General features: G+C 36.5%; 1 protein-coding gene and 1 long non-coding RNA gene across 2 annotated transcripts; one reads left to right on the plus strand and one right to left on the minus strand.

The window, feature by feature from the left end:
• Nucleotides 1-8,070: 8,070 nt before the first annotated feature.
• LOC113235574 (ADP-ribosylation factor 1) lies at nt 8,071-14,458 on the minus strand. The gene is made up of 5 exons (XM_026471317.1): nt 14,303-14,458; nt 13,769-13,936; nt 12,649-12,758; nt 9,702-9,827; nt 8,071-9,253 (listed from the first exon to the last, which is right to left on the minus strand). The coding sequence occupies exons 2-5, from the start codon at nt 13,914-13,916 to the stop codon at nt 9,089-9,091; spliced, it is 549 nt and encodes a 182-aa protein (XP_026327102.1). The 5' UTR covers nt 13,917-13,936; nt 14,303-14,458; the 3' UTR covers nt 8,071-9,088.
• Nucleotides 9,184-11,418, plus strand: LOC113235575. Its single transcript, XR_003310880.1, has 3 exons — nt 9,184-9,279; nt 10,908-10,973; nt 11,270-11,418. It is a non-coding gene; the product is annotated as an uncharacterized LOC113235575 (long non-coding RNA).
• Nucleotides 14,459-16,599: the final 2,141 nt, after the last annotated feature.

Here is a 16,599-nt window from a genome sequence, read left to right on the forward strand (position 1 = left end):
CACACACACACACACACACACACACACACACACACACACACACACACCAAACACGTTTTTGGGGAAGATCAGAAGCATTAAATACTGGCTGATGCTTTTGTGGTGTTGTATTATATACTAAATTTTATTCTAGAAAACCTGTTATTGGCTGTACTATTTTAAGGTTTACTTTGTATATTTATGATTTTGTAAACGCTGTTGGTTTTCAATAAAAATAAAAAAAAAAAAAAAAAAAAAAAAAAAATTTTTTAAAAGTCTTTTTTAAGCTTAGTTTTATATTTAAATTCTAAATTTAAATTTGTTTGTTTTTGGCGCCTTTTTCTGTACTTTAGTGTTGGCTATTTTGCTTGGACAGCAACATACGTGTTTATAATAAAATTAATAAACTGTAAGTACATCCTTGGCCTTGCTCACTCGTTGTTAGCATCTACCCTTTACCCTTTCACCCATTGATATAGTCCGCTACATATTCTGGTCCTTTCTATCCGTAACTCCAAATTACCACACATTTCATATCAACATGCTGACAAGGAGCAAAGCCAGAACACTTACGGCGACAAGCGTGGTTGCTGAGACGGGAGACACGGCACATCCACTGCACCGGACACATTCGTGTCCACTGGAGCAGCGTGCGTCGTGTACCTCGGCTCGAAGCACCTCGCCTACTAACGTGGGAGGAAAGTCGCGCACCTCTACTACTAACACGGCTACCGCGCACGCACGGAAGCTAGCAGTAGAGGCTGAACTGCGCAGAATTCAACATGAGCGTGAAAAGCTTGTAGAAGAGGCTGAACTCCGGGTACAACTCGCCGCGATAGACGCCGAGTCGCACAACGGCTCACAACAGTCGGTCGTGGATTGGCTCGCTGGTGGAGACCACACCCAGGTAACCCTCCCAAGGACCACGGTATGCCCTACGGTGGATCCCCACATATCGGCGACACAAGCCCAGGTAAATGCACCTTTGCCATCTATGATGTCTGTGCCACTCCCAGAGTCTTTGGTTGAGGAACCAGTTCGGGTCTCACCAACATGCGCTTCCAAAATCCCCGTCATTCCCCCACCACCGAGTTTAGTACGAAAGGGTAGTAGGTACATCATCAACGTCTTTTCTCATGTACTGGCTTAGCCTATTTTGGACCTACAGAAGTAGCAGTGGGGAGACGCAAAGAGAAACGTGATGTCACTCTTTACACGTGCATCGCGCCGTACACCTGAAAATTGCTCACAGCTTGCCAGCTGACTCCGCGATCATGGGTCGTGAGGCGCTGCATCGCTCGACGTGGCGTTTTATTCCTACTGTCGCGCCATCTTTCGGAGGATACTCGGAACACTGTAAGAAGTGTGAAGACGGTATTAAGGATTATTTTAGTCGGACAAGCACCTAAATCAGAAGTTTTGGATACTCTCCTGCTGGAAGCCCAAGCGATCGTGAACAGCCGTCTCCTAACACTTGTTCCGATGGGTGCCAACACCGACGACGACCACTCACTCCTTTTCATTATTTATTTGGCACTTTTTTTCCATTATTTATACAACCAAATCATCTTAGGCTTAGATGACCGTGACCTCATCCGCAGAGTAGAGTGGAAGAAACACCTCCGTCTGGCTGACCACTTTTGGTCCAGGTGGGTCAAGGAGATACGACCTGTCCTGAACTCCCCAAACTCCTCTAAATGTAGGAGACTTGGTAATCATCGCCGATGATACGTTACCTAGAGGTGTATGGCCCAAAGGTAAAGTACTCCAACTCTACCTGGTAGAGACGGTGAGGTCAGGGTCACAGACGTGGCGACTCGTGGCGGCACGCTACGTCGTTCCCTAAGGAAATTAACTAGGATGCCTATAGACTCCGTAGCATCCGAGGCCCCAATAACAGTATAGGTGGTCCCATCCTTTTCTCCGCCCGGACGATGTAGCGAATCGCTACAAATCTTTTTGTATATATTTTATAATAGTATTTTTAAGCTTAGTTTTATATTTAAATTCTAAATTTAAATGTGTTTGTTTTTGGCGCCTTTTTCTTGACTTTAGTGTTGGCTATTTTGCTTAGACAGCAACATACGTGTTTATAATAAAATTAATAAACTGTAAGTACATCCTCTTGGCCTTGCTCACTCGTTGTTAGCTTCCACCATTTACCCTTTCACCCATTGATACAGTCCGCTACAAAGGGGATGGGTTTCGTTCATTTTCTTTTCTTTCTTACTGTAATATTTTTATTTATTTAAACAGTTTTGTTCAATAAAACATAGTAAGTATAAATGGCGAACTTAATGCCATAAGGCATTATCTACTAGTCATTGGGTCATACAGAAAAAAACAACACATTGCCTTATTAAAACTGATATAATAAGACATTATAATCCTAAATTTGGTAGTTATTTTATATCGTGTCAAATAAATAGATTATAACATAAACATGCGTAATATAGATATATAATAAACGCATGTATATTATAAAAAGTTTTTATCTTGTCGATCTCGAATTTTTTTCCGAAATAACGTTTGTTCGAATTTTCATCACACCGGAAACCGAATTACAACGAAACCGTTGTTCTTTCAGGACATATTGGATGTTTATCGCAAAGACACGATTACGTTCGGTTAGGTTAGGTGAAGTTAGGTTTAAAAGAAAAACATTTTCTTTCCTCTAATAATTACTTTCCAGCTTATGAAAATTCGAACAAACGTCATTTCGGACTACTGATAGGTAACCCGCATGTTGCGCTTGTATGATAGTTTGATCTAAGCTTGTCTTGCATGTAGCGGGAGCGCGTTACAAAAACGAATTGCGTGAAAGGGCGAAAGAATTAGACAAAAAACCAGTACGTTGAGAACACAGCTTAAGGCTACGGGAAGATCGAAGTTCGCCCCTACCTGTAGTTCCTGAAGTTCGCATAGCAGATTACTAATGTTATAGTGGCCCACAGGTTATCAACAATCGGCGTAACATACTCGCCGATTGTTGCCCATGTATGATGAGTACGCCATTGCGAGGAGGCTCCTTGCGTGCACCTCACTCAAACTTATATAGTATGTAAAGAGAACAAAAATGTAGCAAAAGATGTCTAGAATACGAGTATAGTAGAGCGTGGTCTCGATTCTCAGACCTCTGAGTTATAAGGCCTAGCACACTTCCACTACCTTCTGCTACCACTTTACGATGTTGAAAACGTGTATCGCAATTTCATTTAGAATAAAAATGCCACCTGTGATTAGTCCAAGGCAAAAAGTATTACGTGTCCGTTCGGTCTAGATGTTTAGCGTGACAACATAATTACTTACACAATCAGATTTATTATAGATATTAGAAGCATAATATGATAGCATGGAAATAGAACAGAGAATTGTTTAATAGTTTTTAAAATTCGAAGCTATAAAACCAATTTCGTGGTACCTACAACACAATTTTAACAATATATAACTCAAACACGCAGTTATTAACTGTTATAGGTAGGTATACCAAGAAAAGTGCACTTTTTACAAGCTTAAAATGCTCAGTCCCCAATTCTGATAAAAATGTAGGCTCACAGATCTTTGCGGTTATAAATTAAGCAACAATAGCAAGATTAGCTTTATATTGAACAATGCAGGATCCTCGACATTCCACGAGATAAAAAAATGGAAACTGACACGACCCTGAACCGACATAATGAGATACTCCGAATGCACGGTAATACCTACTGCCTATTTTCTCGGAATTGTAAGATTCATTCGATTATGTAGTCATAATGTATCCAAAAGAACATAGGCACAAAAAATAACAGATTCGTGACAGTGTAGCTGGCGCCTATAATTAAGCCCACCCTGTTGTCCTTAAGAGATTAGTTTATTTCTTTTGAGGGAACTTTGTCACGGAGATCAAAGACAGAAGCGGAACATTTTTTGTCCTAGAACTGAAAAGGCACTGACTCAGCAAGCTAAGATCCATATCGACTGTGAACTGGCAACCGAGGTGAGGTAGTACCCTCAATTTTGACAACTTTACTGGAAGAAAAAAATTGTTTTAGTCATTTATATAGCATCTGGTTTATTAAATAGAAAGACGTACATACATGTGTAATAAAAATATTTAAAAACTACGTATTACCTGTAAAGTTGTCAAAATTGAGACAGTACCCACTGCCAGTTCAGTCGATATGTTGGTCGCTGCAGTAGCAATACGTCTAGTAGAATCAGAAACTAGAAACATTCATTTTATGAATTCATAAAACACAATATGTGCAATATGCAATTTCATTCTTACCAGGCGCACATAATGAAATTAATAGTTTAGTTATTAAATATGTTATAAAATGATTATTATATTTCATGTCTTATATACACAGTCAATAAAACTTTTCTTTTAAATAAACCCGGAGTTTGTCACCAATTCAATCGAAAGCGTTTCTAAAACTACCAAACTATAGTTTTTTTAAATTTTCTATGGATTTATTTTAAAATTAAATGATTAGACGAAAATTTAAATACGAGATTGTTAAATTAACATGAGTAAATAAATCCAAATCTGCTTACGTGTTGTGCCACTAACAATGGCGCATTTGATGTTCTGCCCTTTGTGCCCTTTGTGCCCTGAGTGCCCGACACCTGCTTGTGGGACTCCTTTTTGATGCCACAGACTAACTCATAAAACGGTAGGCCAATACAGGGCTGAAACGATTTCAAACTTTGTCCAAAATAAACCCTCTTCTCGCTAAAATGAAGAGGTTATAGAAAAAAGGTAGGTTATCTAAAATAGTTACGTTGAATGGATAATTGATGTCTTTATTCTTGTGCGAATATATTTCTTGTAATAGCTTGTTCTGAAAAAGTATAATTGTGATTATTAAATTACTGGGTTCAAGTGATAATTATCGTTAATTTACTGAATTAATATATCTTACTAAATACCCCTTGATCATTATCTTGATATTGTAAAATTTATTAAATTAAACAAAATGCTGCCGCTAGCAATGTCGTATCTTGTGCTCGAATAGAAATGTGTCAAATATCAATCTCAAAAGTCACAAACCAAATCGTTTTCCCAGAGATTTTTCTGCATGTTTATTTAGTATTTTCTCTGTTTGTCATTTTTAGTAAAAAATTAAAGAAAGGAAACTATGAATCAGTGTGGTTAATTCTCGGATATATATATCAGGTAAGTATCATAATTGTCCGATAGGATAATTATCATTCGATAGGATAGGTGATACACGAAAGGAACCTCCCCGTACAGCGTACCGTTCCTTTCCTTATGTCTGGTCCACCCTAGGCAACAATCGGCGAATACCTTTCACCACTATGGCAAACATTAAAGTGTTTGCCACCGATACGATAACAAGATCATGACAATTATCAAAGAAAATAAAAATCTTAATAATTTCGGACCTTGTTAAATTATGAAGTAGCCCGTAATGCAACCTGTTAAGAGAGGTCGGAAAAACCAGTGTAGGCAATGTGTGAGGTGAAATCGCTTACGGTGTCTGCCGCTCCCTGGAGGTTGAAAGTCCCCCGAACACAAATTATTTAAATTCTTTTTTTTTATGTGTGATCTTTGTGTGTGCGTGAAATAAATGGTTTAATCCTGCCCCTGTCTCACTATCTACTATCAAGTAGTAAACAGGGGTATAATTCCAACGTTACAATTTCATATACCCTTGCATATTAAAGCATGCAGTTGCATAACATTATTCTCATAGGCTTGCCTACGTACTTTATACTCGACTTGGCAGTAGAAAAGACTTTTTTTCTTTACCTTTTTCAAATATCCACTCTTCGCCCCACTGACACACTTACCCTCCGTGTGCGCGCGTATCTTGTTATATATATATATGTTATACATTACATTCCTCCTATTTTTGTAGCAAAAAAATATTGGTTTAGTAGCACTCCAATCTCGATCTCAATTGATAGGAAAAGACAACACAAAGACAAGACGGATGACTTAAACAATTTTAGGGTTGAGTCCCACTTGCCATTTTTCATCGGCACTACGTCCATACTAAACTTGTGTTTTACACAGGATGTCATTAGTACCCTTCAGCATGCCAGCATAGAGCAGCATCCATATAGCGTACTGCCACATGGAGTCCAACCTTTAATTACTTGCAAGTCTGTCATCTTTTTATAACATCGCCATATTCAAGCTCCAAAAGAGATACGGCAAAGAATATTTAAAGATATTTCCACATTTTGAACTGTACACGAGGTAAAACTCACTCGGCTCAATTTACGTTTATGTCACTTGTCTAATGCACAAACTAAAATTTGTAATATTATTGATTTGTAATATTAAGTTTAATGAATATCAGGAAGTTTTACTGCCACGTTATTAAATTATTTTTAGTGAATTACTAACACTGCAATTGTTATAATTATTAAGAGCCGATATAACCTCAAATTGTTGATTCCGCATAACAGTGAAAGTGTTGGATCAATAACTTTGGAGAAAATATATAGTAAAATTGAGGACATACACTGACTAGTATACGGTGTGAAAACACGATTCCCAAGTTTTCACGATAGAAAAAAAAACACAAACTTACCGCCGAATTTTAATTTTAAACTTTTTTTATATCAATTAAACTAAATGGAAGCCCTTTGAAAATTGGATATTGTGTAGTATACGATATACATTTTGCATATGGCTTTATATGGTAGTAAAAAAATAATTCTGAATTATTTCAGAGAGCCAGTGTCCCTGCCGCTCGACCAAAGCAAAATTAACCGTGCTGAGGTAGTAGTAGTCCACTCTTAATAGAAAAAGAAAAATTCCTTGGACTTGGCTGGGTTCGAACCATCACCTTCCGCCTACCGTGTCTGGGGGTCTACTCTCGATCTCCGTCCGACATCCGTCCGAAACAATTACTGTGAAATAAGTAACATTCGACAAAATTAAAAGAAAAGTATCAAGTATGAAGCTTCATTCGCATCACGCGTCTTTTCATTTGGCCAAGTATTCTTTTTTGGCAGTAATTGTTTCGGACGGATGTCGGACGGAGATCGAGAGTAGACCCCCTGACGCTCTCCCAACTGAGCCACGGAACGAACTAGCAGACCTTACGAAGTTTTCGATATGCTTGTTGCAGAATTTCTTTTTGGTTTGCCGTAGCGCCATCTGTGAGAAATCTATGAAAGTTTTTCGTCACTCAGCCAGGTAAATATTTCTTTTATTTATTATCTCATACAATTACACAGAATTACAATAAATTACCAAGGCATTGTAAAAGTCATAACTAGATAATATTATTAATAGTGATTCACAGAAAACAGTCGCTCATCAATCGTCTCACAAAGCCTCAAATATTCATCACACAGCCGTGCAATATACTTACAAAAACATCGGAGTCTGGTGCAGATACGAGAAGCGCATAGACAGTGCAAAGCTAGATCAAGCGGCGATCTACTGTGAGATACAGTGCGCACAAATATGTAACGGTAGCTGTGGGAATTCCTGAAACTACGCGAGAATTCTGCGGAAGATTGGTTTTTTGACTCTTATCTAATTCGTATGTTAACATAATCGGCATAAAGTTCATTATGCCATGTGCTATTTCGTTACATTCACTTCTTTTCTGTTTCGCGGCAATGTAAATTGAGCCTTAGAACACTTTTAGTTACTAAGCAACAGTTGTGTCATTTTGAGTTAGGTTTCGTAGAAAGAAAACCAAATTGATATGATTCTTTTTAAGTTTAAAGTGAAGAATACCAATTACAATAAAAATTTTCAATTTAATATTTCAAGAGAATGTCTATAATGTACGCTATCAAAATAGATACTACTACGTGATTGATCCATTTTCATTTTGAAAAACGTATCACCTCTAGGAGTTAGTTTGAAAACAAAGATCGGAAATTGGTGAGGATATTTTATTCCATAATACAGCATAAAGACAAACCGGAATGTCACATTTCGCATCTCATAAAATTTTTGATTTTCATAAAAATAAAAAAAATCCTATCCACCATACTGTTACAATAATTGTATCATTGAATTGTGTTTTAACAATTTCTCCTAAATTATTATAAAAATGCTAAGTTATAGTTAATTGTGTAAGAGCAAAGTACCGCTGAGAATTCTGAGCACTGTTTCCCTGTAGGCAGAAACACTTCTCAAAATGACACCGTGTTTATCTAATACATATTATATTATTATTATACCTAAATTACAAGTTAATCTCTCGGTTCGCCATGAGAAGTTGTCTGTAAATGCAGGTCCATCGCGACGGGCCTAGTGACGCGCCGACGGCACCCGCGGCCTCGCTCAGAACGGATCTCAATGTAAAATACATAACAGCTTACTCTACCTAGTTAACTTCCATAAAAATAAACTATCATCATACAATAAGTCGTTCAAATAAGTGGAATACGCACAAAACTGGTTTCACCCTACATCAAAGACAGAAGATAAATCTAATAGAAATTGTCAGTGACGTGCTCTGACGCGGCGAACGCCCCGGTGACTGTGCCCGCCGCGACTCCGGCCTACCTGCCTAGCGTGTAGGACTCTAACTAAAACAAATGAATTAAAAGTGAAGTAACTTTAAATACTTTTTTATTACGACAACTTATTCCACATTATAAGTATACATATAAAACATGTTATGCTGTGATTCACTTTATCAAGCGTCAGCTACCAACCTATCCACATCACATGCGCGATTACTCAGTAAGTGTACACCGTTCGTTCCTTTTCGTTTACTGATCAAATTATAAACAAAATTGTAATTTTGCATTAAATTTACACACTATATTTTGTTCAACGTCATCAGGGATCGAACAAACAACGCATCCGGTGTGTGGACCCTAACAGCACTCCACTAAGTACAGCATGACCCCCCTATGATATATTTGTACACTAACTGCCAATGGACTGGAATGGTCGGCCGAAGGCGGAGCGGGTCGCTAAGGCCGCTGCAGCCCCAAAGGCGACGCGGCCGCGGGTGTTGCGCGAGAATGCGATGCGAGCTCGGTCACCGGGTGACGCATCAGTAATACATTTATGATTCCGCACATAATACATTGTATTTTATAGCAAATAAAGTTAACATATCTTAAACCATAGTCTCTTTCAGTAATCAGATTTGTCTGTGTGTCGCACATGCAGTTAGCGGTTGGCGTTCTTAAGCTGATTGGAGAGCCAGTCGAGCCCCTCGTAGAGGCCGTCACCGGAGGTGGCGCATGTCGCCTGGATGTACCAGTTGCGGTTGCGCAGCGAGTGCAGCCCCAGCTTGTCCGTTATCTCGGCCGCGTTCATAGCGTTTGGCAGATCCTGGAGAACGCAAAACATCAGTAAACGTAATATTTAAAATAATTTTAATTTTATCAATGACATTTAGGATAGTATAGAAATTCACGACGCAAAAAGGTATATGCGAAGGTTATGGCAAAGCAAAATAACGTCAGGAAAAAAGTAAAGAACATGGTATCCTTAATAAAATAAATAAATAAATAACGCACACTCAACATAGCTCCGCCACTAGGGAAACCCTGTGTCGCGGGTGCCATGGACACACACATAGACAACCACAAATTACACCCAAACTCACGAAAGAAATAAATGTAAGCCATACAAACATTTCTCCCGGCCCGGGAATCGAACCTGGGACCTCTGCGTGGCAGTCCGGCATGGTAACCGTTCGGCCACGGAGGCAGTTAATTATGGTATATGGTATGGTATGTGATACAATCACAATCATTCACAAAAAAAGGCAGTGTACCTGTTTGTTTGCGAAGATGAGGAGTACAGCATCTCGTAGCTCGTCTTCGCTTAACATCCGCATGAGTTCCTCACGCGCCTCGCCGATACGCTCTCGGTCATTACTGTCTACTACAAAGATAAGACCCTGGAAAAATAAAAGTTACACCATTATTTACGTATTTTTCATGTCATACTTCGAAAGAATTTGTCCCAGTAGTTCCATTCACAATTCCTAAGAAGATTGCGTATTTCTTCCGGTGATTACACAGCAATCGGAAAAAAAAGATTTAAACTGAACGTGTCTCGTGCGAAACTAGAGACAACACGTTACTTAATAATTAAAGGTCGTTTGAGCATTTGGGTGCTACAGTATCAATTGTAAATATATTTAAAATGTCTTTATTTTGCAGTAAATAAAACATAGCTGTCATTGGTTTATTAATGATAGAATATTCAATAATGCTTCCTAAATTTAAAATTCAGATTATTTTTATTCTATAGTAAAGATTACACTTTTCAATATCATCAAATTGGCTAAACACTAACACTTAGTTATAAGGCTGATTGACCTGAGAAAAACAAATAAGAAAAATGGAGGTAAATAGTTTTTGTTCACGAATTTGTCGTTCACAATAATTATCAAAACAAAAAATATCATATAACAAGACGACAATCAACCAAAGTCATATGGATTTTTGTTGTCCTAGTTAGCAGGTAATTGTAACTAGTGTAATAATAATCTTTCATAACATAAAATGTAATTTTTTGCAATTGTCTTAACTTCATAATTGTAATTTTTTCAATATCAATAAGAAAATTTTTATATTTTTGTGGTAATGACTGTCAAGAACCATGCCATTCCATTCTGTTCCTTATCAGTGCTATTAATATTTAGATATACATAGACTCAGTACATAAACATGTAAACAAGGAGACTGTTGACTTTTGATGTCATTATTTATGTTGTTGTCCTGAAGCCGATTTGTAGCACTACAATTAATACATTACTCTTTTACTGCTATCTCAACAGTAAACTTCGAAATATGACCTACTTTAGTAATTTATGATGTGATAAAATATGGGTTAAACATATGTATATTGAAACGAATTTACTTATAAGCATTTGTATAAGTAGGACAAAAGATAAGCACTGATCATTTTTATTTTATGAAAGATATGTATATATATTTATTATATTATATTATTTTAATTCCACCACTTTCAGAAATTCTTACAAGATATTGTTGACTTCCCAACAAACACCCGATGACAGACAGTTAGACACCGCCAAGTGAGTCTTTTTTTTTTAAATCAAAGAATAAAAGAGTGTGGTTTCATGATGTAAAAGGCGTACTAAAAACTTCCCAACCTGTTTAACCACTTTTCATTTTTTATAATTAAATTCTAGGAGCAATTCCGATGTTATAGTACAAAATGTAGCCTTGAACTAAATTCTACAAGTACTACGTAAATTTCTGTGTCGTATATTATATATACCGCACTACAGTGTGACGTATCTCCAAACCATTGATGTATCAAATGTAAAGTTTGCTCAAATGTTAATTGTTTGTCTTTCTTTGTACCCAGGTAATGATTGTGGTGACTGATTTACGTTCATAACGTACCCAACGTCCTTAACTGGGTACAAAGAAACATAAAATTTGTCTAAAACACTATTCCAGATCCCAACAGGTTCCTAAGACTATTAGCGGCACTTCGCTTTGAGTTTGCACACTGGGCTTCAAACATAATGGTAATCAATATCAGGTTAGAAAATAAAGAATCAATACTATATTCTCGTATTTAACAATAAACGAAACTATTTCTTTTCATAAAATCTTCACTAAAAGACCTGTCACAAAATCTTTCTTTTATATTTTTTTTTATCTAAAACAAAAACCAATTAATAACTATCGTATTGTTATAGAATCAGTACTACTCATATATTGTCATATTTAACAATTTTATGAAACTATTTCTTTTCATAAAATCTTTATGCAAAAATCTTGTCAAATCTTTCTTTTATACTTTCTGTTTATGTAAAACTGAAACAAAAACCAATTGATAAACATGTATGTATTGTAATACTTAAAGTTAATGTTGGTTCAATTCTTTTTAATAACAACAAAAAGTCATTGCCTTAACTGTGGGAAAAACGGCAGAATAATACCATAGTATGAGTCAGAAGCAAAATTTTCCAAGAGCTGACTCTTGACCTAATAAGTGTTGCACCATAATTTGATCAACTGTTGTGTTTCGTACAATCATTGCTTGCTACATTGCAATAAAATAAATAATAAATAACTGACAGTCCAAGTAACCTAAGGAGTGATAGCAGTATTACGGTAGTAACACGTCTGATAACTAATCTTCGTTCTTACCTCAACTCCCTACGACTATGAGGCAGGCGAAGGCAAAGGATTAGTTAAACCTAGATAAAAGGGTAGGTAAATGTGGCATCATATAAACTCAAGCAAAGAGCTTGGCCACGAAGAGGCTAGAGGCGAGCTACATTGAGAAGAGCAATGCTCTTAAATAAAAGAAGTGATAGCAGAGTAAATAAATTAAAATTTAAAAAAAGGAAAAATGTTTACTAGGGTCAATTAAATTAGCATCCAACCAGCAACAACCAACAGAGACGATACTACCACTGCTAATGGCCTGATAAACTAGCTCTGCATTCAACTGAACAAAGCATTTCTATCTAAAGTGTTTTCACATGAAGCATACACAACTTATAAACCTAAGGTTGTGAGTTCAAGTATAAGTCTCCGAAGGTCTTAGAATAATAATAATTAAAATTGCATATCGAACATATTGTTATTGTTCCATTGACACATTCTTACAAATTGATTAAAATTATTGTTCTAAGGTGCTTTCACAAAGTGACTCACATTGTTTTCAATGCACCACATCTTGCAATGAACCCGCACAAATCTTAAAAAATATACAAACTAAAAACAAACCTGTGTGTTCTGGAAATAATGCCTCCACAGTGGCCTAATTTTATCTTGACCACCAACATCCCACACAGTGAAACTGATGTTTTTGTATTCTACAGTTTCCACGTTAAACCCTGGAATATATAAATTACAACACAATTTAAAATATGTAGCGAACAGTCTATATTGTATGCAAATCTTACTTATTACTACACCTATTCTAAACTCCAAGATTCAAGTCACAACTCAATATTTTCTAAATTGGTTCTAGTCTGGGTATTCAGGTGTGAAATTTGTTACTCTGGTACTCAAAATACAGCAAATTCCCTAATTTAAGACCAGGCAATCGGTATAGTTGTCTGGAACATTATTAACTTATCATTGTCACCGATATCATTGTCTGGAATATTGAAGCAGATTGCATTTCCCCACAAAACCCATAAGAAATCAATGGAAGCATAAGTAGAGAATTCTAAAAGTCATAAGAGAATGGATAAACTATTTGCTGTCAATAAAATTTAAATAGTGTTGTCTATTGAACACAGAATTTATTATTTCTGTAGATATAATAGAGTCACAATTAAACATATGTACATAATGTATCAAATTTCTTTTTTTTACATAATACCTTAATTAAAAATGTTGTATATAACATTCAAATTTATACATTGACAGTGTTGCAGTATTTTTACTTTGTAGGTACTGTACATTCCTCAACAAGATATAATTTTGCAAGCGCTTTTCTTTTCCAGCCTCCATAGATACAATTGTGAAATCAAACCAATCAATCATACATGCTCAACAGTAAAATCTGTGATAATAGTGAATCTAATGTTGTAAACTTTCACATAAAAAATTCAACTTATATTTTCAATTAACTTTATTTATTTTATTTCACAAATCTGTGTAACCATGCAACACAGTTTTATTCTACACACTTGCAGTGAAGTTATTTTCACTTGCTCTTGTTTTTTAACCACGCAGTATAACTTTCACTGAGTTATATTAGCAAAAAGTTAATATCAAGCCCTACAATAATGCAACCATAAAGAGTGCCACATCACACTGACTATATAATTGTAGATAAGGCAAAAGCTACTTTTCAGTTACAATAACAACAGGTAATAAAAAACTTAGAACTCACCAATAGTAGGAATTGTTGTAACAATTTCACCTAATTTAAGTTTGTATAGGATTGTGGTTTTACCAGCAGCATCCAAACCCACCATCAATATTCTCATTTCCTTTTTGCCAAATAGGCCTTTAAATAAATTAGCGAACATATTCCCCATCTTTCGGCTTTATAAGAAGTCTGAAACAAGATTCATAATTATTGGAATACTCCTTGTGACTCATTCGTCAGCCAACACACGTTATTTCAATCAATGGTAATGACATGGCAGTCACTGATGAAATTTTACGTCTTCTGTTTCTAAATGATACCACATATGACCACAGCAAACGCAAAGATAACCATATCAGTTGTTGAAACACAGTAAGCTGATCCTAGAACGTGCCGGAATCTTGGCGTGAGGTAAGGGTTTGCAACAAAGATTGGCCGACACTACTGCGGTCACCACCCTTCGTTTGTAACAGCCACAGAATGATTTTCTCAATATACCATTAATAAAAATTGTTTTACCAATACCCAAACAGTAACATCTATCGATATACTCACATTTTCAGACGCAAAAATCTATATTATCAAGAAAAAATGCTACACTTTACTGAAATCACTAAAATTCGCTGGATGTCAAAATGGCGGCGAACGTGGAAGTTGTTCGTGCTTATGCCACGTATCGGCAAAAAGTGGCCAGCTAGAAATATTCTTTTTTCACCAAGTTTTAGAAAAGGTTTATATCACATTCATAAATAGAAATTAATAAATTAATGATGAATTTTAACTCGAAAGTATAAGGAACGGAAAAGTCAAATATACCAGAGTTTAGCTCTAATTTTTGAAAAACGAATACTGTCAGATTACGTAACGAACAGTCCCTAGCTACACTTTTAATTTGTGGCTACAAAATACTTTTAGCGGCAAAGCAAAGCGGCCGTTGTTGCGTTGTTCAAATCAACTTTTTTTTTTGAGTATTGCTCAATAGACAAATAATGAATTGTTACATAGTATTGCTCAATATTTCAACAATCTAAGCATCAGCAATCAAAAACCTTTATTAACTTTTTACAGGACACAATAAATGTTATGTGACTATTCCATTGACCTACCAAAATGGAGTATTCTATTTTATTTTCGACATTTGGGGACAATTTGCGGACTAATTTAGTGAAGAGTTATCAATGCCATTTCACGTTTAGCGAACAAAAAATAATTAAGTATAAAAAATATAATTATATAAAATTGCGAAGTCCAATAAAGTGGTTACCTACAAAATATTAGGTAAGACATAGGTTGTAATACATATAATTAAAATGAACATATAAACTAGATTTTTTATAGATATTCAAATAGTTGCATAAACCCACTGAATATACCGATTTGTCGTTTGCTGGATTTCTGTCCCATTAATAACGAATAACTTATATCATAGGTAAGTATGCACAAGCTACATTTTCAGGACACTAAGGACATGCGTCATTAGGAAAGAAAGAAAGAAACGTTTATTCAGCTTAAGGTTTCAAGCTAAACAGGTAATTCACATTCATTCATTTCACATATACCTATCTAAAAGCTAAAACGGATCCAACTCAGCATAATGTTACAGCTCGCCTGCTGTAACGCTGGTTTTCAGTTGGAACCGCTTAGGCATATCGCTTACCACCAAGCACACGACTTATTCGTCCCATCGACTGAATCCACTGACAACATATTTATAGAGATAATAATATTATGATGATGATGATTTATGATAACAAACGCGAAAGATTATTATAGTAAAATAATACCAGAATAAGCCAATTAAAGATCGCAGCATGTGCGTAACGTGATTTTTCCCGTCCCGTAAAATTTACGGGAGTTATTGTTAATATCGTTACATATAAAAACATGTAAAGTATACGTGACGAGAACGGGACATGACTTGAAAAATATCATCTTCGAAGATATTTTGCCCATTCCCGTCCCGTATACTGTGACCTTTAAGGTCGCAGCAAACATAACATGCTTTTTCCCGTGTCTTACATTTGTTAAATCGTTACTTAGAAAAACATAGTATTCAAGTATACGAGACGGGCACGGGACGGGACGTGAAAAATATCATCGTCGACGACATTTTGCCAGTAACGTTTTGAAAACAAAGTTGCTCTGGAAAACTAAAAATTTTTTAGAATACTTTTATTACATTTTCTAAGTTCATGGGAATTATCAGCCCTTTGTTTACTAAGTCGATCAGAATCGAGAACTATGTTGCATCAAGTGAACATCACTAATCGTAAATTTGACCAAAAACGTGACGAAGTACGTACGTAAAGTACGTAAGAGGTACGGACGTACCTCGAAACTGAATGCATTATACGAAATTATCGCTTGTTCGATATTCATGACCTACTTAAGAAGGACCACAAGTGTACCGCGCCAAGTAAAAGTCGCAATGTATGGATTCATTCCGGCGCGGGGGCGGCGGCAGGTGCGGGTGCGAGGGTCTTGGTGTCTTCGCTTTTACAGTACCAAATCGGGTTTCTTTGCTGACGACACTGCGCTCTATTATTCGGCGCGGAGTTCCAAATTAGTTTTCGCAGCTCTGCAATCCGTCACCACACGCCTGGCGAGTGGTTTCGCAGATGGAGAATCGAAGTCAATCCCGACAAAGCGTGGCGATATATTCTGCAGGAGAAGTAACTTGTCCAGTCGTAGGGTAACCTAACCCCGATTTCGCTCTTCGGCCGCCAAATCCCTTGGGAGAACACGGTCAAATACCTAGGAATTACGCTCGATGGGAAGCTGTCATTAAAAACACACGTGAAAACCGTCCACGATCGCGCCCAGTTTGTAATGAACCGCCTCCACCGCTTTCT

The sequence above is a fragment of the Hyposmocoma kahamanoa genome, unplaced genomic scaffold (genome assembly GCF_003589595.1).
Source record: "Hyposmocoma kahamanoa isolate Upper Pololo Valley unplaced genomic scaffold, ASM358959v1 88, whole genome shotgun sequence".
In the NCBI taxonomy this organism is placed as follows: Eukaryota; Metazoa; Arthropoda; class Insecta; order Lepidoptera; family Cosmopterigidae; genus Hyposmocoma; species Hyposmocoma kahamanoa.